Here is a 23,369-nt window from a genome sequence, read left to right as displayed (position 1 = left end):
AGTAAGTTGCACAGACTGTTGATGATCAAGGAATATATGAAGTTTGAAATTGGCGTTTTTTAGAAATCTGTGCTGAACTTGTTCAATATTTTGTGAGTGGATGTTGTAATAAGGGTTCCAAACAAGAGAACAGTACCTATTCGAGGTAAGGTCTGACCATAAAGTAGGTACAATATTAAAAAGGTTACGTTTGTGTTACATTTTTATAAAGTATTTTCAGTGCTTTATTTACTGTAAAACAAATATGTAAATTGTAATTCACCCAACTCTTTGATGTTAAGAACAGCATCTAAGATTACATTGTTGATCTGTAATCTATAATGACTGGTTTCTTGCAACTTGCAACGGTAGAATCTCATCAGGTGGCATTTATTGACGTTTATAAGCATAACGTTGAGTGACACCAGTTTGTAATGTGGTCGAGATCGGCTTGAATATTTAATGCATCGCTGGGACAAGCGATCTCGGAAAAAATATTTTCAGATCATCAGCAAATAAGTGGGTTGATGAAAATATTGTAAAGCAGGGGGCCCAAGTGAGAACTCTGCGGAACACCGTTGCTACCGCAATTTTGCTGGATTTAAAATTATGAACTTTTATGACTTGTGTTCTTTCATGTAGGTAATCTTCAATCCATTTTAGAAATGACCCTGATATGTCACAGATACTTAAGCTTAAGCTAAATATTCTCCTTTCCATAAACTTTGTAACTTACCTCATATGATAAATAATATTTGATTCATAGATGCACACAAAATTCCTAATTGTTTTTTGTCAGTAAGTGAATATTTTGAAGAAAAGAAAAAAATTAAAAATGGATGATAAGTTCATTTATCTTTTATATCATAATTTATATTTGAGTTTTTTTTTACCGTGAGGGTAGATTGCAAAAAAAATTAGACTGACAAATCTTAGAATACTAATAACTAATCATAATTTCATTACAACATCATGAAATCTAAAGATTCAATGTCACTATCAGTGTCATTAGACAGACTATTATTTCGGGGAGGGGAAAATACATAAAGAATAGCACCCACAGTCCGTCGCTTATTTCTGATATGTACCGCTCTTGGTGGAACCAAATGTGCCAAGTCACTCGAACGTCTTCCGTGAAAGTATCTATAAAAGAGAGACACATCTCCAACTTTTCTTCGATGTTCCAGACCATCAAGGTCGCAAGTGATTTTCGCATCTCCAATCAGGCGGATAGCTCTTTTCTGGAATCCAGCAGCTTCAGGGTATGTTCCATACATGTGAGCAATACTCAAAAGAAGGTCTGATTTGAGCTCTATAAAGCATTAAAAGTTGCTGAGGTGTGTACAGTTTTCAGGTTCGAAACAGAGTTTCAAGCTTTAGAGAGGCAGCCTTTGCAATTCCAGCGATATGATTGTGTCAAGACAACGGTGTCCATTTTCACCCAACAAACGTATCAAAGCAGAAAACGGAATTGTCTGTCCTGATATTAGTATCCGGTTCGGAGACATTTATCTTCGTGGAGAAAACTTGCCTAGGTTTTTGTGGCATTAAATTGAACTTGGTCATTTTTACCCCAATTCGAAATTACCTCTAGATCCTAATTAAGATGTGCATCATCCTGCTGCCGGTGAAGATGTGCATCCGCAGCCGATATCCTGGAATCCAAATGTAATCACGAGACAAGTGTGCTGTCGTCAGCAAAGCAATATATTGGATTCTTGTTTTTTCAATAAGTCGTTGATATACAATAAAACAGGGTTCAAGCCAAGTTTCTATTCCATTTTTCTGTAATACAACTGGGAAAATGTGAACAAATCTCATGAAATTTGTGGTGTGACACCTCCTTCAATACGCCACGGTCATCCACAAATAATTTTACTTCATCAAATCCAGCCATAATATCTTTCACAACAATTGAAATTAGGTTTATTTTCTGTTGCATACTCTCAGACGAATGTATCATACATTTAGTCAGTTTTCCAATTGAATATGTAATGATTTGTAAACACTTGTCGGATCAAATATCGTTTTATTATTTCAAATATTCAACTTTTCGTTAATTCATGTTTATTTTTCTGAAGCCAAAAACAAAACATCAACGTCCATATGGTTGGGAAAACAACGATTTTACGTTGAATCCACCACCACCGCCCCCGGGTTACCGTTTCGGCAGCTTACCATATCAACATGGTATTTATCCGATCACATCACCCACTAGGATGCCTCCTAGAACCGTGCCTACAGCTTTAGAGCGTCATAGGGAAGTCAAAAGGTTAGTAGCAGAAAATATTGGAAAATGTTCTCTTTCACTATTGATTCTTTTCTAGAGTGAAAGTAATAGATATAAGCGCATTCGCACTAAAAACAAAATTATCTAATGATACTGCCGTTAATTGGATGCATCAGAATTACTCGGTTTTATGTTTTTTCAACTTTACACGACTACATAGAGTATAAGACACCATCTTGGTAGGCCATAATGAACTTCTTAGTTTTCAACTTTAGCCCACTCTATCTGGAATCAATTGATAGTAGAAAAAAACATATTCAAAAGCAAGCGTTTTTTATTGGCGTGCATATAAAACTAGTTCGCCTTCTTAGGTGGTCCGCCATATTGGATTTAGAGTGACGTCATATTATTTTTCGTATTCTCTTCAGCAAATCCTTTCTTTTGATACCCATATCATGATATCATGGGAGTGATTAAAAAAGTTAGTCCGTTTTCTTGAGCGATGCGCCATATTGAAATTAGAGTAGCAGCACGTTATTTTTTGTACGTTTTTCAGCAAATTCCATGATATTTATATCATAGGGTGCATAAAAAAAACTAATCAATCATCTTGGTTGGTCCATCTAATTGGATGTAGAATAGAATCACTTCTCTTTTTCTTCCATTAACTTCTCGAATTAATTCCTATGAGATTTATATTACTGAACTCAATTTTTAGAAATGTTGTAGTTGAATTATTTCCAACAGAATTTTCATACTTTTTCAATAGTTTTCCCTAACTATATTTTCAAATAAATCTAATTTCCAAAGAAATCAATACTGCAATCAATATAGAAACATATATGCTTTTTTTCCAAGACATGGAAGTGAAGACAACCTCTCAAGTGATCTAGATGACCCACCAGCCTTAAGACCTCTCAGTGAATTAGCAGATGACGAGCATTTCTCCGATGACTCATTAGAAGAAATGTTACCCCCGCCTCCTCCTCCAGCTTGTAATAAAAGAGCAAGCATCGCTTGGGAAGTGCCCTTAGATGATGACGCTCTGCTGACTCCAGGTAAATTAAATGTTCAGTTGTAAAGTCAAGAGAGTATAATTGTATTAATGAATCGAAATTATCTAGTTTTTTGAAGATATTCAAATATTGACCAAAACGATAAATTCTTTAATAAAATATCTGTAACTGTATAACAGGTCCTCTTACAGGTAGTACTAAAGTAATTGGTAGAAGAAGAAGAAAGTCCGGTTCATATTCTAGTACCAGTTCCATACCTAATAGGTTAAAAGAACTAGAAGATTGGCCTGATCCACCTCCTTGTACGACTGAGGATGAAGTTACTTCGCCTTTTTCGGACTCGGATGACCATCTTATGTTACCACCCGAATTGAACAGTGCAAATATATCAGGAAACAGCACCTATATCATAAGAAGGGGTAAGAATTTCCTTGCCTAACTTTCTTCATATAACATCTGCCATATACATCTCATCTCATCTTTAATCTCTCATCTCATCTCAACCTGTCATTCTTTTATCTCTCACTTCCTGTCAACCTGTCATTGCGATTGCCTAATGAGATTCTGAGATTAACCTCAATATATTTTCATGGGTCTGCACCAAATGAAACATAATTTGGTCATTATTAGGGTATATTTTGAGGTGGATCAAGGCAGGGCTCTCCAGAATAAATGCATCTGTTTAGTTTTTGTGTATTATTATAATACATTTTGTCTAAAAATGACTCCAAGAAGTAATAGTTCGGAAAATAAAATTGCAGATTATCGCATATTTCATTCATTTTTTGGCTTCATCAAGTAATTTATAAACTAATCTTGTCAGGTTCGAAGTGCAGTACAGAAATCCAAACAGATCCTATAAATTCATGAGTATCTTAAATCAGTAGCAGCTGCTCACTATCATTCCTCGAACTGGAAATTCTGCAAACTTTGTCCAAGCTTCCTTTGGTATCTGTTGAATTAATTGTTGCAATTGTTGTATCATGGTATTAGTTATGTTTGGAATATTCTTTAGAGTTTTTATTGTCACATCTCCTACTGCCAGTAAAATAATTATCAATTTTCACAATCGTTTATCAGAAGAATGGCTACAGAGTTTAATCTTGGGATTGGGATTGTCTCTTTAGAAGACAGTATAATCTGTTTGAGCTAGTTATGCTGGCAAGTGAAGTTGTGATCAAGTTTCTTTCAGTCTTTCCGAGTGTTCCTCATTAATTTTTCCTGTAATGTACAGTTCATTTCCCACTGATTGTCTGGACTTTGTTTCAACCTCCATGGACTTCTCTGTGTTTCTGAACCGCATCTTGTACTCAATGGAACTTCTGGTTATTATTTTACTAACACTAACTAAGCTAATTTCATTCAATTTCTAAACTAACCGATTTTCTTGCTTTCCGCTAATCTTACCGTTTATCTCTCTTCTCTCATAACTTTTTTTGCATCTCCTATACGAAATATCACTTTTTTGTTTCTACTCTGATTATTCACTTCTCCCTTCTTGTTCTTTGAATTCATCTTGCGTTTTGTAGAGCTACTTATTTAGGAGTGTATTTGTTTTTGTTGTTTTCTTGTCCTTTCTCATTCTTCATGTCCCTCTTTCGACTTTCAATTTGGTTTACTTTTCTTAAAATATCTCCGATTGTTTTCCTGCCAGCCTCTTATTTTCAAGAATTCTGATAGCATTTGCTGGCTCATATATCAACTGCTCCAGTTTCTTCTCTTCAGTACCACTTATCCCACTTCTATCACCAATAGTTATAATAGTTATATTGGTGACAGAGGTCTGGTGACAATATATCTATTGGCCCACACTTGATGAAAGTCCATAATGTATTCAAGTAACACTTCATTATGATATTTCCACTGGACAGTTTACAAAACAGCTACTACCGCATTACGTGTTTCACCATACAATGGCTTTCTCAGGCGGTTCCATAGTATGAAATACGTGTTACGGTTAGCGATTTTGTAAACTGTTCAGTGAAAATCTCCCAATAAAGTGTTATTCATATAACTCTGACAAATATCTGTTTTGGTAAAGGCGCAATTCTTGTATATGTCACTAATCTTCCTTCACCTTACCTAATTAGATAAGTTCATTGCTCTGTTCCCTACTCGACTCAAACATGCAATAATAGTGCCTATCCAATAATAGTGCCTATCCATAAGAAAAATGACAAGTACTCGGTTTCCAGTTACAGAGGAAATGCGTTACTATCTGCATTTTCCAACATATTCCAGAAAACTCATTAAAGAAGACTCTTTCCTTTTTCCAAGAAGTATAAAATCATCCCAGACTGTTAATATGGCTTCCAAATTGGCAAGTCCACTCAGGATGCCACGATGAATTTAGTCAATGAAGTCATTTCTAATCTCGATAGAGGTTCTTGTCACGAGCTTTCGACACTGTTGATCACGATTTACTTTTGAGCAAGCTGTTTTATCTAGGAATTCGTGGCTCATCTCTGGATTGGTTGAGATCTTATCTGGATTGCGGAACGCAAACTGTGAGGGTTAAACTGGAGGCTGGGACCTTCCACTCTAGAACCTGTGTCGTTCCCACCAGTGTTCCCCAGGGTAGCGTCCTAGGACCTATTCTCTTTCTTTTATTTGTACATGACCTCAACAACAGTAATTGTCTACATTGTACAGTGCAATGTGCCGACGATTCTTCGTTCACTCTGAAGTCTTCAGATTATGAGGGATTGTCGAGTCAGGCCAATCAATCAGTTGCTAATATGCAAAAATATTGTTCTCAAAATGGTCTCATTCTGAACAGCTCAAAAACTAATACAATCGTCTTTTCACTACATGAGAATGATCGCAGTGTTCTGCTAAAAATAAATGGCAAGTCAATACAACAAACTTCATCTGTAAAATTTTTAGGTTTGAACATCGATGCTCAACTCTCTTGGAACAAGCACATTAATTATATTTTGAGTAAAATGTTGAAACATTGTTTTGTAATTCGTAATATCCGTAATTTTGTTCCATTGAATATATTGAAAAGCTCTATTACTATGCTTATATTCAATCTTCATTCAGTTATTGTCTGATCAACTTTGGTAACTGTATAAAAATAAACGAATTACTAATAGCTCAAAAAAAGATAGTGAGAACAATGTGTTTCAAAAAATATGATGACTCATGTAGGGAGCTGAGTACCGATTTGGATATTCTAAGTATTATTTCACTATATATATTCAACTGTGTTGTTTATGTCAAAACTCATCTCGACAAATTTGAATCAAGAGATAATCTTCGGCTCGCCACAGAATATACGTTAAGATCTAACTATAATTTTATTGTTTCCCACCATAAATTGACGAAAGCAGCAAACGGCCCTCAAATTATGCCCATCAAGTTATACAACAAACTACCTATCTCTCTTAAACAGCTATCAAACCTGCATTCCTTCAAAAAAAATGTTAAAAAACTGTTACTTGTCAATACATTTTATTTCCTCAATTAATATTTCTAGGCTGATTTGGAAATATTAATCACTTGATTGTAACAGTTTAGAGTGTACTATTTTCAATTGTCATATTTTTCCGTTTCATTAATTGACTTTTTCCATGCTGTAGAGTCTCTGGAAATAAACTGATTTGATTTGATTTGAAACATATTTCATTTACTGTATTTGCCTACCATAAGCATAAGCAAAGATTTGTTCAGAGAATTCCAAAAAATGTTTAAATGAAAAATTGTAATTCCATCACTTTCATTTGATGAAAGTTTTTGATAATATAAATCTCACATTTATTTCTAAAAAACTAGTGTATCAAACAAAACAACTTTCACTATCTGTCTTGCCTTATCTTTTTTAAAGATCTGTAGGTTCTAAGAGAAATGGATAAGCTTCCCAGACTCTCCTCAATAAGGTCTATTGAAAAATGATATATCATTGAAGTTTGTAGGATCAATTTTCATTCTTTCATATGTACTGTGAGAAAAGATCTCTCACCAAAAACAGTGCTATTCCAGTGAATTTCACTTTTTTTAGCACTAAATTCTGTTACAGTGTGATCACTTATATTGTTGCAGTGAGACAAATATCACAATTTCTATCCGATTATAATTAAATTTTTTCTTTCCTTACAGGAAAGAAAGATCGAAAAACACTACAGAACGTCGGCAGCTCTTTAACCTCAAACTCCTCTCTGAACTCTCGCCTCAGTTCAGAACTCAGCATACCAACGAGCAGATTCAGTATGGACCTCAACGCCCGCCTGAGCCGTGATCTCCAAACACCAAACTCTAGGTACAGCGTCGATCTGAGTACCCCCCACTCCCGCCTCAGTCAAGAACTGAATTCTCCAAAGTCTAGATTCAGTTTAGATTTGAACAATTCGAGAATTCTGAGCCAGGAATTGAGCTCTTCGCCGTCAAGGTTGAGCATAGACTTGTCTAGCAGCACAAGGTGAATATAAGATGTCTTTGTTAGCTTATTGAATAATACTAGAACTTCATTTCATTATTAATATACATGAGAAATATATCATAAAGAATATAATGAAGCTATGAAGTTCACACTGAAAAAATTGTATAAATTGTATAAATTGCACCAGTCAATATATTTTCTAAAAACATCAAAGAAACTTTCCTACTCTAATGGAGGTCATAAATAACAGTTTATATTGAAGAGAGAAATGAAAATTTCTATGTTTTTTACCACTTTTATTTGTAACTAATGTTACTGCAGTTCCATCTTATATGGACATTCTCAAACAAACTTATACAGTAAACTTTTATTGTATAAGTTTGAGAATGTCCATATGGGACGAAACTGCAGTAATAAAAGTTTATTGTATAAGTTTGTTTGAGAATGTCCATATAGGACGAAACTGCAGTAACGTTAGTTACAAATAAAAGTGGTGAAAAACATAGAAATTTTCATTTCTCTTTTTATTATGATCTCCTACCACATAGTAACGGCTACATCCATCAATTTAACTGTTTATATTTTCATATAATTGTACCAGAATATATCCTGTCTAAAGGTTGTTGATTACTTATATACAAGACAACAAAACAAACATTTTCAACAAATATAAAGTAGAAAACAATAGTTTAGACTGTTTGGAGCATGTGGAGAGCTACTGCTGGAGAAGGAATGTAAACAACTGCTCAGAAGGTAGACGAAAAATTATATATTCTTGTCAATTTATAATTCAACGGTTCTCTTCTAATATTCATTCAAATTATCCATATATCTATATTCAGATAAAATTATATATAGTTTATGTTTTTCACTATATGTTTCAGGTCAAGTACTCCAAGCAAACACTGTAACGACATGAAAAAGCATAGCACTACCTTCGATAACATAAAATCTTTAATGCGCGAGGGAATAATCCAAAACTTGGACTCTCCGAAGGAGGAGTGTACTGCAGATTTGAATCCAGCCACATCTCCCATAGTACGAGTAGTATCTCTCCCTAGCTTGGACGCCGACGAGTTCACTCCTAGACGTGAGTTGGATGTAACAGTAGAAGAAGAAGAAGAAGTTGAGAGTTCGCAGCCTAGTGCTGAGATTTCACCATTGAGAAAAATCGAACAGAGCATCAGTGAGCTGTTGGAGAGGCGAGATATTGAGGTTGTACAAAATGAACAGTTTGTGTTGAACGGCGTGGAAAATCTGAATAAGGACAAGAGGAAAGCTCCGTCCAAACCTACTCGTGAAATGAGACATAAAAATGATTTGCAGAAGTCGAGTAGTCACAATGAGATACAGAAGTCAGAGGAATATTATAGGCAACTTTTGATGGAAGGTAAGGGTGATCGGTCATTTAAAAATCTACATACTGTTACTACTCAGCAACGACTGATAGTCGAAGTTACATTCAAGTTTCTAAAAAAACAATAAAGTAGCAAATAAATTGTTAGGTAAAAGTCAGCTGTCAAAAAAGTTCCTGCATCAAAAACACGGGAAAGAAGATTAATCATTTAGGATTACAGTGGATAAATTAACGTGTCATTTTGGAAATATTGGTTCATGATAACCTTCTAGACTCCAATAGAAACACTTTTCCCACATACCAGAACTGCAACACTTTTCTCGATGCGCGATTCACCAACCAGGTTGACATTATTAAGAGATGGAATACACTGAACAAAACAGTATAGTATACAGTTGGGAGTGTGAGGGCAATTTTTCTATCAAATTCATTCTATGCCAAAAGTTCCAGTTTTAGATTTCAACGTAGAAGAATCTAATTGCACCAATCTCTCAAATCATGAATATAACGTTAATAATTTGTCTAATATTCATTACACCTCATGAATTTCTCTGGAATCAGTGACAAATTTTTATCAGTCATCTAATTCTCAGCTGATAATAATAATAATAATAATGACGTTTATTCGTGATAAAATAAATCCATACAATAATATAAGAGTTGTGTATAAAAATGAATAAACATAATAATATCCACAAAAGTATCAAACATACTTGTTTGTGGAATTACAAAAGAGACAGTCACGAAAGATAAAATATAAAACTAAGTGTAAAATAAATATACATCAATTAAAGTTATACCTGATTAATTCATATTATAATAGTATAGATAAACTTGAGTATACATACATGCATTTCAATCTCTGGGATACTCAATCAAGGGATACTTTACCCAATTGTGTTATGAAGAGTGTTGGACATTATCTGGGGGCTGCCTCTCGCACATAAAGCATTCAAAAATAATGTTTCTAGTTGGTTCATTTCTGATTAAAAAATGTGTCATATAGAGTTAACACTTTGAATTGAAGGGATTATATTTTTAGGAGTGATTAATTTTTGGGAAAGAAAGTTTTTGGCTTTCTACTACTCCATCTGATACAGATGGAGTAGTAGAAAACCAAAAACTTTCTTTCCCAAAAAAAAAAGAGTTAACACAATATAGAAACGGAGAAAAAACAGTTAGTACTCGGGTGGTAGATTAAATGTCAGCTGCTTGTACGAACATGTCTGAAAAGAAAATATTTTCAGCGATTTTTTTTCAGCTGAAAACCTGTCAGATGATATTTTATGCAATACTTCAAATAATAAAAATCGTCAGCTGAGTCAGAGTTGCCCTTCCTACCTATTGGGACGCATCTGACCTCCACTGGGCTTCATAACAGTTATAAGAAGCATTCCTGAAATTTTTATCTGAAAGTGAATTATTTGCAAAAATCTGCCACTGGCTACTGAGAAAGAAGTAGAAATATTTTACTTCTCATCAATGACTCTTTCAAAAGTGGAAGTCTTTGTTTATGCTGACAGTTCCAATCTTCTCGAAAATTGGATGCAAACTATTTCTACCTCAGAGTAACAAAAAAAAAATAGAGAGGCCTTTTCCATCCTTACATTGAAGGCAGCATAACTTAGTTTGTTTACGGGAAGTTAGTTGGACCATAAAACAGTTGCAGTTGGGTTAGTTGATAATCGGAGGGATAATATATACTTAATAAATAAATTATTCCAGGTGAAAATGTTATCTGTTCAAATTAATAATCATTATGGAAATGAGGCCAGTTTTTCTGCCATCTACTAGATTTTTATTTATGTATGGCTTTATAATAAAGCGCGAGGTTTACTGGGTTAAAATTAAATTATTTCATATGAACTAATTCATAACAATGATAAATGTCAATTTCAAAAGTAATGAACTTTGCTTCATAAAATCAGATGAAGAAATTTCTGATTTATTCTCAGATTTGATAAACAAGCGGTACGGTTTGTGAGGTCCGATATAAAGAATATTTCGATTAGAAATCATAATTTCATTCAAAATTGGTATCTAGGGGTCTTTGTGGACGGACATTATGAAAGGGGATATTTTTGATGTTTTTAATAATCTTTTTTTTTATCTTATTCTAAAAGTTTTTGAAACTAGGTTTATATTATTACATTATTTGACATATCCTAACCAAAAAATGGTTAAAACAATGACAACCGTCATTTCTTATTGAATATTATCTGTATGCAACGCAAGAGCCTCGTGCAAAGAAAGAAAAACTAGGAAATCATATTCTTTGTATGATGTAAGTTAGTTGTTGAGTAAGCAATAACAGATTTGACACCGGTTGCACAAGAATAACTATTTAGGATACAAACTGAACATTGAGCAGAAAGCTTTTTAATCTGTTGATCACAGAATGAATATGACTTAGGCACACATATGAAAAACATATTTTTCATTTTTGAATACAGTTTTTTTAATTTACATTAATGATTTTTCGTAATTATAGAATTCGTCAGCATGAATTATTGAAAAAAAAACATAATGTCGGTCCACAAAGACCCCTATATACCAATTTTGAATGAAATCACATAATAATATCAAACTTCAATTGTAATTATAAATATTCATGATTTCTAATCGAAAATTCTTTATATCAGACCTCACAAACCGAACCGCTTGTTCATCAAATTTGAGAATAAATCACAAATTTCTTCATCTGATTATATGAAGCAAAGTTCATTACTTTTAAAATTAGCATTAATCACTGTTATGAATTAGTAGGTGGTAGAAAAACTGGCCTCATTTCCATAATCATTAATAATAAGTCAGATTTCCTGTAAGAATTATTTAAACAGAATACATCTTCACCTGAAATGATTTATTTTATAAATATATAATATCCCACCGATTATCAACTAAACAAACTCTACATAACCCTTCATTACCCGCCACCCCCCTCGCCAATAAGTTGTACAGAAAAGATTAATACGATACCCGGTTCAAAACACATGTATTGTATTGGTATAGACATGGCAACTCTATGTCATATTATTACTCTGAGATTTCTACTAACGCTCAATCAGAATCAGATTTTTTGAGAAAAAGTGAAAGGTATATATTAATAATAATAATGATCACTTACCCGACTTACCCGTGTTAGGAATCACACGTTAAAAGGTAAGACCCCGTTAATCCTTAGCTCGCACAAGTTTCGACTTTTGAGGGTTGTCGTTCGTAGGGGTGCGACAGCTGGTTAACGGAAAAACAGATTTTAAACAGATTTTTAAACCCGACGTTGTGGGAAGTGGTCGTTGGTTGATAATGCTGGCGCGCCCTCCGAATGTATCGGGGCTTAGAAGATAGGGCCAGACCAGCGGTAACTTAGGGTAAAAAGGTACATTGTGTAGGATTAGTTATTAAAGTCCTTGAAAATAAAACTGAAATAAGTACACTATATACTAAGAGTAGGTAACACATTCATTGAAATTTTTATTTTGTTATTCAATCACTTCCTGAAGAGAGTAATAGTTTTTCTCTAGTAGGAGAGACTTAAGTATAATTTAGAAGCTGTGGATAGTACAAGAGTTTTTCAGTTCAAGCGGTAGCAAATTGAATAACCTGAGTCTGTCTTACATATAGTATTGATAGAATCAACTTCCATTTCTTATGAAACAGTTACGTTATCATATTTGAAAACACCTAATTCGAATATATACAGGCATGGCAATGTTAGCATTTTCAAATTTTTAAAAAGGCTTTTACAGTTTGTATTTCTTTTAACTCCTGCTATTCATTTAACAATAATCTTGTGGGCGACAAAAACATCTTTGCATAAGGAGGATGCTCCCCAAAAAGTAATACCATACCGAAGACGGAATTGGACTTGAGTATGATACAGCATAATCAGCTGTTTTTGGTCTAGAATATGATGAAGCTTCTGAGAGGATAACACATGGAATTCATTTTTGATACCACTGTTCCACGATGAGTTTTCCATCTGAGAAATTCATCAAAGTGTACACCTGTTTGAGTAGATCAAAGCTATCAAGATGAATGTAGTCATATCATCTGTTTCTCATGACGTTTTTTGGATCTGGTTTTTTTTCTCCCTACAAGTACTTGGTCAGAACACGTTTTGGATAATTATTATGCTCCTTTTCTTGTGGTTATTAACTGAGACTTCACGACAGGAATGTTACACTATTTTCAAAGCCCTCATAAGAGATGATGGAAAATTATGTAGCAGAGGTAGCTGTTAAACGATTTCTTATCATTTTTCCAAATATTTTCCCAATCGTCTCTGAAATTAATATTTTGTTCAATATTTGTTTTTCATTTCTTCAAATAATGAACTTTGTTTGATTTATCTTTAAGATGTAATCTGCCAAATTCCTTTGTTAGTGTCACACTGATTTATTTAAATTTTAAACATCTCCCATCAAACATCGTACTTTTCAACGTGCAGTTCCTAGCACCAAAGCAATGCAGTTAAACATGTTTTATATTTTTTACTTTGGAGTGATTGTTACGTTCTTCCTTCGTAAAAATCCTGGAATATGTTCGGTGTTAGTATTGTATCATATGCTTCATTCAATAAATCATATTTTGTTTGTGTATGTTATTAGTTTTCTAATGTTTTAGCTATTATCAGCTTTTATTATTTAAATGGTGTACTATTTTTTCAGCTGGTAATCCGTTTCCCAAGCGAAATGGCATCCAAAAATCAGAAAGTGCCAAAGAGATGCTCATCGCCCATCGCGAACCTCGACCTTTACCGACCTCCACGTCTGCGGACTTTCCCGTTCGGGTGGAGGTGTTGCAGCATGACTTTCCTCCGTTGCCACCCTCGCCTGTCGAAGAAGACGAGGACGAGTATACGGAGATCCTCCATCCGGTCATGAAAACAAGAGCCGACACACTGCCAATCAGTAATGAACAACCTGTAGTGCCTCCACATCGAGAACCCATTTCGAATAGTCTTAAGACGAGATCGATGGATGTTAATTATAATAGAGGTGAGTTTGGAAAACGGATGAAAAATTCTGTGTTATATAATTATGTACTGTTTTTTCAACATAGAGTTTTTGTTTAAATGTTTTCTTATAATAAGGAATGTAACTTATGATGAATTATGTGGTATGAAACAGAACAAAGGGGAAATTTGAAATATTAAAGTACAAAATATTAAAATATAGAAACCTTTCAACACCAAGGATTCATAAATATTTACAATAATATTCCCAAGCAAATCCTTTTCTGAGAATTAGTAATGGCGACTGTAAGAAAGTGCCATCTAATAATATTTTGACGTGATAAATTCAACAATGATTTGATAAATGCTCCAGAAATCACCATAAGTAGTAAAGGTCACACAACCATTCAGATATGATTTGAAGCATATTAACAAGATAATAGGTATGTGAAAATAACTCGAAATGAAAATTCATTATTTTAAAAGATCACACTATATTTTGGAATATAACAATATAATTCAAAGGAGGAATTATAATTCAAATCGTTTCATGCTAAAGAAATCTGCCAAATGGTTCCTTAGCGCATTTAAGAATGTTCATCGAGACATATATTTTGAGCATATGCACACATTGAAACTCACAAATATTTCATATTTGGAAGCACTTGATTGGAGTATATGAATCATTTTCAGAAGGGGAAACTACCACCCAGTAGTAAATATAAATATCTTGGCCAAAATTTTTGAAGTTGTACTATATAACGAATGACATATGTAACTATTTTTAAACTAAATTTAGCACTTCCACATGTTTTTTTTTCAGGACAGATCCACAGTAACGAATCTGTACATTTTTTCTAAGCTTACATACAATTCAATATTGAATAAAAAGCAACTAAATGTTATCTATATTTTTAATGAAGTACATCGTAAAAATCTCCTACCAATCCCTGTTGAGAACTTCAGTTTCACAGAAGAAGCACATACATTTATGAAATCTTTCTTGGGGCAAAGGATACATGAGTCAAAGTAGGGAATTCTTGATTTGACAGATAAGACGTCCCTCAGGGTTGTATTTTAGGTCCTTTGTTTTTTCTTCTTCACAAATAACAAACCTGTAGGATATTCTATCAAGTCTGGAAGGTTTTCCACAGGTTTGTTATTTGTGAGTGTCTTAAACAGAATTTTTTTTAAAGAAGTTGTTGAATGGCTCTAAGAATAATACGAAAATGAATATTGACAAGTGTTCAGTTATGACATATGCTTCGTTAGTTTTCAATAAAATTTCAGTTTGACCTAACACTGTCAGCTTGTCACTGCAAATGTGTTCAAGGTTCTTGATTTGGGATATGGAATCCTAATAATGATTGAGGTTCTGATCTCATTGAAAAGGTTCATAAGAGATTATCAAGATTTTTATATACGAAAATTTTTAATATATATCAAATAAAACTTTACTGAATACTTTTGACATGGAAAGACTGAGTAAATGAAAAGATAGACAGATTATATTTATTCATTGTATAAGTTATAATAACAAGTTCAGAAACTGTTATCTACTAAACTATATTCGTTCATGTATTTTATGTTCCAAAGATTAGTGTAAGATTACAAGTCAACTCTACATTCTTTAACGACCAATGTTCTTCAAGTTCTCTTCTCAATAGAACGATGAAAAATGTTAGGTATATGCTCAATCAAAGATTGAGTCCGAATTTTTTTCAATATTAGTGCAAAACAACTTCATGTATTGTTGAAATCCCAGATTTTTAACTGTTGACTGTAATTGTTGATAATTTTTAATTTAGTTTACTGTAGTGTTATGATGAGTGACTAGGAGGTTGTAGTTTTACCTTTATCTGTTATCACTTGTCTGATATATCTGTGAGGATGATTCAAATAAAGAAATAAATATGACCAATTACAACTAAAAGAAAATTGATACACCCAAAGTCTATGATTCTACCATTATCACCAGCGGAAAAGACATTTCCTCGCAGCTGAATTTGCAATTTAATCGTATCACTGGATTTAATCATTTGATGGTATTTGCCCTAAAAATATTACCTAATTTCAGTATCATAAGTACTTGTTTCCTGCAAAAAACACACAGATACCCCAAACACTTTTATAAAATACATCTTATTACTTATTCTTTCACATACACTTTGCTCTGTATGTCTGGCAGAAGTCACTTTAATGAAATGAATAAAAACACTTTTGTCTAATTACCACTAGTTGACTTTATTCATACGACCGGTTTCGGGTTTGACCCCATTATCAAGTATAAAACTGGGGAAATGCCGTGAAATCCGAATCCGGCCGTATGAATAAAATCAACTAGTGGTAATTAGACAATTAGTTATTTTATTTTTTCATTAAAGTTATTATGAATTACAAACAAATAAACAAGTCGTCAAACACATATCTGGCAGGAGTTTCATTGGGGGGTATAAAAAAAAGGTGTAGAAGCCTTAAAAGATTTTAATTTTCATTTTTCTTTCAATCGACAATTTTTGAAAATCTTCTGCTCCTCAGTGAAGAATTTGAAATGATACAATTTTTTGAAAAAATTGTATCTTGAAACTTGATGATAATCCATAACTTATATTTTTATATATAATTTATTATAATATATTATTTATTATAATTACGTAATATAATATATATTATATATTTTCACTGTCCAATAAAAATCTAACAATAAAGTGTTACATCTAATGAAATTGTCAGATTTTTGTCTTATTAATTTGTACATATAAAAATTGAATTTATATACTTTGATATATAGATGTTATATTTATGAAAAGGCCATTTCAGAGAAATTATTGCTCAGAAAAAAGTTTCCTTTCCATTCATTAAAATAAACTTGGCAGGAAAGAATGAAAAAGTCAATATATACAAAGGGATGCAAATAAAAAATGAAGGAATTAAATATAAAACTTTTTCTTCTCAAGTAAATTTAAGATTAAGTCAATCCCATTTTTCATTTTTCAGGTAGAAGAAGTAATTTTTTCACATCTTCGAACAGAAACATTCCCCCCGAACGTCGAACGCTTCCCACAGATATCCAGGACAAGCGACGACCATATCAAAAAAGGGCGTCGCAGAGCCCCCAGGAGGAGCATCATTTGCAGACTTCGTGTAGTCTGCCCGAAACTCCAATTTTTTGCCAGAGGTTGTGATATTCCAAGAACTCCACATAGGAGAGCGCCTGACGTGCCTGGTGGAAATCAGACTGCACCAAGACAAAGTAACACAATAGGTAAGTATCAAGCTATTTTAAGCTAAAACTTGTTTGTTTCACTACTGAAAATTTGCTTGTTTCACTACTGAAAATTTGCGTATCTACCATCTTAAGTTGAGGTTAAGAAATTCATGTGTTTTTCAAACCAACTATTTTTACCAATACATATTCTTGTATGTAGGCCTTAACTTAAAGAGTTCTCATTGCTGCAACCGGTTTCAATCTTTAAAAGGTACTAATAACTTTTTTTCTATTGTTTTTTTCTAGTACAGTTTTTTGTTTAAAAATATTGCATTTTAGAATATGATTTTTGTTTATCACAATTCTAGGGCAAATATTATTAGGTATGTCATCATAAATCAGATTGTTCATTGGTTTTAATAATTCCATACTTGTTGTCAGAGAAATATCATAAATATTTAGTCTAATAGATAAAAGTACCAAAGAGAATCTTTAAAATATATTTTGACAAAATATATACAAACTATGGTTAGACAGTGCTTATTACGTCATTGACATAGTGTTCCATAAACCTTACTAAACGTTGAAATAAGGTTCTTGCAATACTCTGCCATTACTTATGATGCAGTTTGGAACCTTTGGTGTAGTAATGAATATTACTGGAGTTTTTCCCAACACCAAATCGTTATTTTCAACACCTCGACACGTGTTTTGATCACCAAGTGATCATCTTCAAAGCGGAACGATTTGGTGTTGGGAAAAAACTCCAGTAATATACTCTGCCATTAGGCGGATAGGGCTTTTAACATCAGCGTCGAGATATATGAAGTAAATATAGTGGATATTTTTATACACAAAAGGGCTTCGGTCCTGATATAGAAAAGACTGAGTCACAAAACGACGAAAATTCAAAATATATTTTATAGCCTGTGTTGCCACGAGTTTCAAAAGAATTGCTATGTGATCAATCAGCCTATTGCAGCCATAAAAACTAATGCAGCTGTAATGTTTCTACAAAAAAGGGGCAAACTGCGGACACGTGTTTCTGGCTATTGGCCTTATCAGCCAAGTGTAAATATGGGCAACACTTGTTTGCCGAAAGAGGAAACAACACATACGTACGGAATCAACAACAGGAGCCAACCGTACATTTGTGGTTTCAGTTAGAAGACCTAGAATTCCCAGGCTACATTTAACTTGATCACGTAGGCAGCTATAGCTACCTGCATGACATCCGGGTCCAGGATATAAACAAAGATATAGATGCTATCGAGTGTGTATGATATAAATCAAAACTGAAACAATTCGTGGACACAACACTTCAAAAAAGGGGCAAACCCCGGACATGTGTTTCTGGCTATTGGCCGTAGGTGTTGTTTCCTATTTTCGGCAAACAAGTGTTGCCCATCTTTGCACCGCGCTGATGAGGCCAATAGCCAGAAAAACGTATCCACGGATTGTCACTTTTTTGAAGTGTTATGTCCACGAATTGTTTCAGTTTTGATTTATATCATACACCCTCGATAGCATCTATGGAAATTCGATGTGCGAATGTAGCTCGTACTGTATGTTATAAAATATTCTGTGGGTTTATTATGATATTGTTGTTCACTTGATAAAAGCTGTTATTTGGACTAAATAATATTTGTAGATGTGAAAACACAGGCATAGAACCTATGTTATAGACGATTGAAGCTACATCCACTTTTGTAGCTTCTTAACAGAATGAGCCTGCTGTTTTTAATAGGTATTTGTTTTGTGTCACAGTTATGAACGAAGTAAATCATTAATATATATTTCAAAAATAACTAGAGATAATGAATAACAAGAGTTTTAAGAAAAGCCACAGATGAAATATATCAATTGTTGAGAGTAGTGAAAGGTATATAACTCAGGTCATGGCTATGACTGATGTATTCCATGAATTGTGATTACAGATGAATAAAAAATCGTACTGTTGAGATATCACAGTTGACTTAACAGAGAAAAGATTTTTAAATCCAAAAAGTAGATAAAATTTGTTTAATGCTCTCAATAAAAACAAAGATTATAATATGCAAAATACATACACACTTACATTACCTAAAAATAAGGTTTACTAAATACATTGAATTATTTCAAAAGAAACTGAAGAATATTCTGTTTAGGGGAGATTAGTTTGCTTCATATCCTGAAGACTTCCACTTGGTTAGTGAAACGCGCGTCTATAAGAGTTTTGCAGTTTTTTTCTTCAGGAAAAGTGCTTGTTTTGGAATTAGCAACAGTGTTTTTCATGTAATAGAAATCTCAATGACTTTCACTTTGGAAAGTTCACCAAAAATAATTTCATATCCCTGTTTAACAAATCATGAAAATGACATAACCAAAACAAATAAAAGATCAGGCTGATATTGTCTTTGAATTGTAAGCTCCTGCGATGATAATCTCAAGTCATTCACAACGAGGTGGTAGGCTATTCATGACAATCCACCGGTTTTTCATCGTAATCGATCTGGTGTACACTGCTTTGCAATCTTTTACAGTCACATTATACTTCTCAATTCCCCTTCGTCAGTAGGTTTCAAGAACAAAGATTTGATATTTCTAGTGGATCACTGATTTCAGTTATTGTCTTCTATTTTCGTGATATTTTCGTGTCCTTTTTTGTAATTGTTGTGTAATTATTTAATTATTACTGGTTATGATTGGTTACATTGATAGATATACAAAAGCGTTGTCGTCATCTGGATGAAGTAATCGATGAATTCATGAAGGATGAGACGTCAATCTATGTTCACCAATGCACAAAAAGTCGATTTTGAAAACCTGCCCATAGTTTGAATGGTCCTTGATGAATAGGTTAGGACTACCATTGCCTAAAAAAGTTGTGACAGATTTGAGAGAAAAAAAGAGAAGAGAATATTAAAAATATTTCAAACCAAGCTACAACACAAGGTTTTGACTGTGAGTTTCCACGATAGTCTTTGACTGATACTTGAAGAGGAGCAGAATCATCATGACATATTTTAGTGCAGATTCTGTACGACTATATTGATGGCAAAAAAAGAACAAGAACACATGTCTGATCAACCCCAGCAATATCTCAGATATTATGTTAACAATTTCACAATAAGTCGACAAAATGTAGACTTAATCATTGATTTGTGGCTACATGGTAACTATTAAATATATTTACTGTAGTAGGAAAATTCGACTCAAGTATCTAAATGTAAAACTTGATGTTTCTTCATTTGCCAAAATTATATCAACCATGAGGTTTGTCAAATGTCTACCATGTCACCGATTGAATCTGGTATTTTCAGCAGCAATGTTTCCCCCCTTACTGATTAGACACTCGATATATTCTAGGTAGCCTCAACACCATTGGCACAACTTCCTCGGGCTACCGTCGCGGTCTCTCCCAAACGGGTCTCGAACAAGCCATTGTCGGAGCAGAGCTTCTTCGACTTGCGGGAGGCCCAGGACGAGGCTGTACCCCAAGCAGAGGCATCGAAGGCCGGCCTCCATCGAACATTTGGATCGGACGGCAACGGGACACAATCCGTGGGAGACCTCGTCGAATAGGAAACCGTTAACATTACCCCCGAACCTCACCCCTAAGTTTTTCCATAGGTCACCTAGAGACGCATTGAGAAGAGTGACAAGTTTGCTGATTAAAAAAGGTTGGTTTCTAGGTTTTTAATTATAATTATGGGGTTATTATAGTGGGGATTGTAAAGTAGAGTATTTTTCAAGACTCTGGGGTACCTAAAAAAAGGGGGACGGTGGTGAGAAATAACATTGGCATATTTGATATCCAGGTTGGCATATGTGACATAAACCATATTGTAGATGTCCACCAAAAATCAATAAAAAATAATATTAATATGCACACCAATTTGGTTATGCCTGTGAATTACATCTTGCTAAGGCACAAATAAATAGTTATGAACAATCACCGTAGACCTCAAATAATCCCTTATTCCCATAATTTACTACAAACTGCTACTCAAACTAAGACTGACTACTTCGTACATTTTTAAAAAACATCTGCAAAGTATTTTTTTCAAATTTGTCAAGTACATTCGAATAACAATAACAATAAAACAATAAAAGAGCGAACACATTTATGTTAAACAAAAGGTCTTATTATCAGTCGATCTTGTGACATCAAGGGCGAACAAAGGAATAAGTCTGAAAACGTTTACTTACAAAGGGCCATCAAAACCATCCATGGAAAAAAGAAACTCATGAACCGATTCATCACAATTTTTCCAATTCAAACTTCAGATTCTCTTATTATGGATCCTGAAATGTTTGTTTTTTTCTTAAGTATATCAGAATTTTTTTAAATCCTCAAAATTGCGAATTTTTTGTTTATTATTCTCATTATTAATAATATTTCTGGAAAACTTCAATTTTTATACCAGTAATATAAATTCAACTATAAGTAAATATACATTTAACATACGACGTCTTCAAAATCCTATATCGGATGATGTATCTTTTTACAATGAAATATTTTTCAATGCTTATGAATTAAATTGATTGTTTGTATATTGAAATATTTTTTCTATTGGGCATCCAATTTTTAATTTTAAGTCCGCAATAAAAAATTCATATGAAAATATCAATAACAAAATGATTTATTTAGAAGGACATTTTTTCATCGGAAAAAATATCGATATTCAAGTTTAAGTTACACAGTACTTAATTGTATACTCTGTGTCCAAGATAAAGAGGGCCAGCATGAGAAAATCGGAAGCAGTGTCGTTACAAAGTCGTTAAATAAAATATAACTTTTAAAAAAATGAAGTGCTCCATTTACACAAATATTGGGTGTTTTGTGGAGGTATTTTCTCGTTAAGATAATTGAAAATATAACTTTGTAAATGAATGTAACTATTTGTTTTTCTATAACTGCCTTTTCGCCCAAAAAGTAATTTGCAAAATTTATAATTCTGCATTTTCACAAATATTAAATCATTAAGGTAAGAAAATAATTTTTGTATTTATCATCAATCAGAATATATACATTTTCCATAAATAAATTATAATTGATTGAATTTCAGTTTTCTCTAATATGTAGGTCCTATATTAAGAATTCCCAATTAGGTACTTTAGAAACAATTTCAGTTTCATTATCAGAAGACGAATTATATTATTGACAAATCGAAAAATTATAAAGAATGCTCCAATATTGCAACCGTAATTTCACAAATTGAAACAGGGAATTCACAAAATGTCTATTGGAAGCATATTATATCACCATTGGTTGACTAAAAATGTGCTTCAAACACCGTTGAATAAACTGACTATTTATAAAAGAGCTGGTTTTCTTGAAATATTTTCCATATACTGCACCATAACACAGGGTTATTCAATAGCTAAGAATACGTAATTTTAGCATTAAATTAAAGTAAAACTATCAAATTTTTTCTCGTTTCAATTGTGCTATTGATTATATGAGTACATATGGCAACCTAATAGGTGTTAATTTTGTACATAACAAAAATAGGGGTTCAGTAATTCAAATTTTTGAAAACAAAATACTTTCCAATTCAGAAATAACTCTTTACTGTTACTCCACACTCGTAACATTCAGCTTAAATAAAAAAATAGACCAACAAGAAATACTGGTAACATATTCATCGCTATTTGTAAACTTATACTTATCTAGCTTGTTCTTATCATAATGTAAATAGAAGAAAGAAAAAAAGAGTAATCAAGTGGGTTCAGCTTTTCTCTGTAAAGAACATCATAGTTTTTTCCCAAGTTCTTGGAAATTATAATTAATCATTACTCATTACTTAATTTAGCCTCAGAAATTCTTTCCAACTTCAAAGAGTCGCCAATAGATGTCACGAGATGGTAAATAAGCTTTCTGTAGTTCTTTTACAACTTTAGATACCCATTCAGAGATGTCGCGTTTTAATCCACATTTTAAGAAGCATGAGAACACAGACCGTTAAAATAGTCTGTATACAAAGGTTAATGTTAAAAATTACATTTTAACAATGAAATATCTGAATTGAACTTTTGCAACAGCAGATGGCACTGTCGGTCATAAATAACTTTGGAAAATGTAATATAATCCCAGAATCACACCCAGTTGCACTATTTTTAATTTTTCACTGGATATAAGTTAATGCCGATTTTGATAGTAATTTCAGAAGATAATTTTACAGAGTGATACAAGATTTGTTTAAAAAATGAAAAATGATCTGGTATTGGTAAAAACATCCACATGTTTTTAAAATGG

At 33.1% G+C, this 23,369-nt stretch overlaps 1 protein-coding gene and 1 long non-coding RNA gene across 2 annotated transcripts in view; one reads left to right on the top strand and one right to left on the bottom strand.

Annotated features, from left to right (window-relative positions):
* The window catches only part of LOC111502228 (uncharacterized), a 372,461-nt gene that overhangs the window by 315,889 nt on the left and 33,203 nt on the right, over positions 1 to 23,369 (top strand). Inside the window, 10 exon segments of the mRNA XM_074173777.1 lie at positions 2,061 to 2,251; positions 3,068 to 3,267; positions 3,417 to 3,644; positions 7,327 to 7,645; positions 8,491 to 8,996; positions 13,634 to 13,963; positions 16,918 to 17,087; positions 17,089 to 17,185; positions 20,477 to 20,596; positions 20,599 to 20,790. Of these exon segments, the coding sequence (XP_074029878.1) occupies positions 2,061 to 2,251; positions 3,068 to 3,267; positions 3,417 to 3,644; positions 7,327 to 7,645; positions 8,491 to 8,996; positions 13,634 to 13,963; positions 16,918 to 17,087; positions 17,089 to 17,185; positions 20,477 to 20,596; positions 20,599 to 20,790 (2,353 nt within the window).
* LOC141481724 (uncharacterized) overlaps positions 1 to 23,369 on the bottom strand; it is a 31,533-nt gene that overhangs the window by 4,287 nt on the left and 3,877 nt on the right. The gene's annotated exons all lie outside the window — the stretch shown is intronic.

The sequence above is a fragment of the Leptinotarsa decemlineata genome, unplaced genomic scaffold, assembly GCF_025532065.1.
Source record: "Leptinotarsa decemlineata unplaced genomic scaffold, Ldec_3_MD MMD2_tig00000505_RagTag_RagTag, whole genome shotgun sequence".
In the NCBI taxonomy this organism is placed as follows: domain Eukaryota; kingdom Metazoa; phylum Arthropoda; class Insecta; order Coleoptera; family Chrysomelidae; genus Leptinotarsa; species Leptinotarsa decemlineata.
The sequence above is the reverse complement of the archived record's forward strand: the minus strand, read 5'-3'. Positions and strand labels throughout refer to the sequence as shown.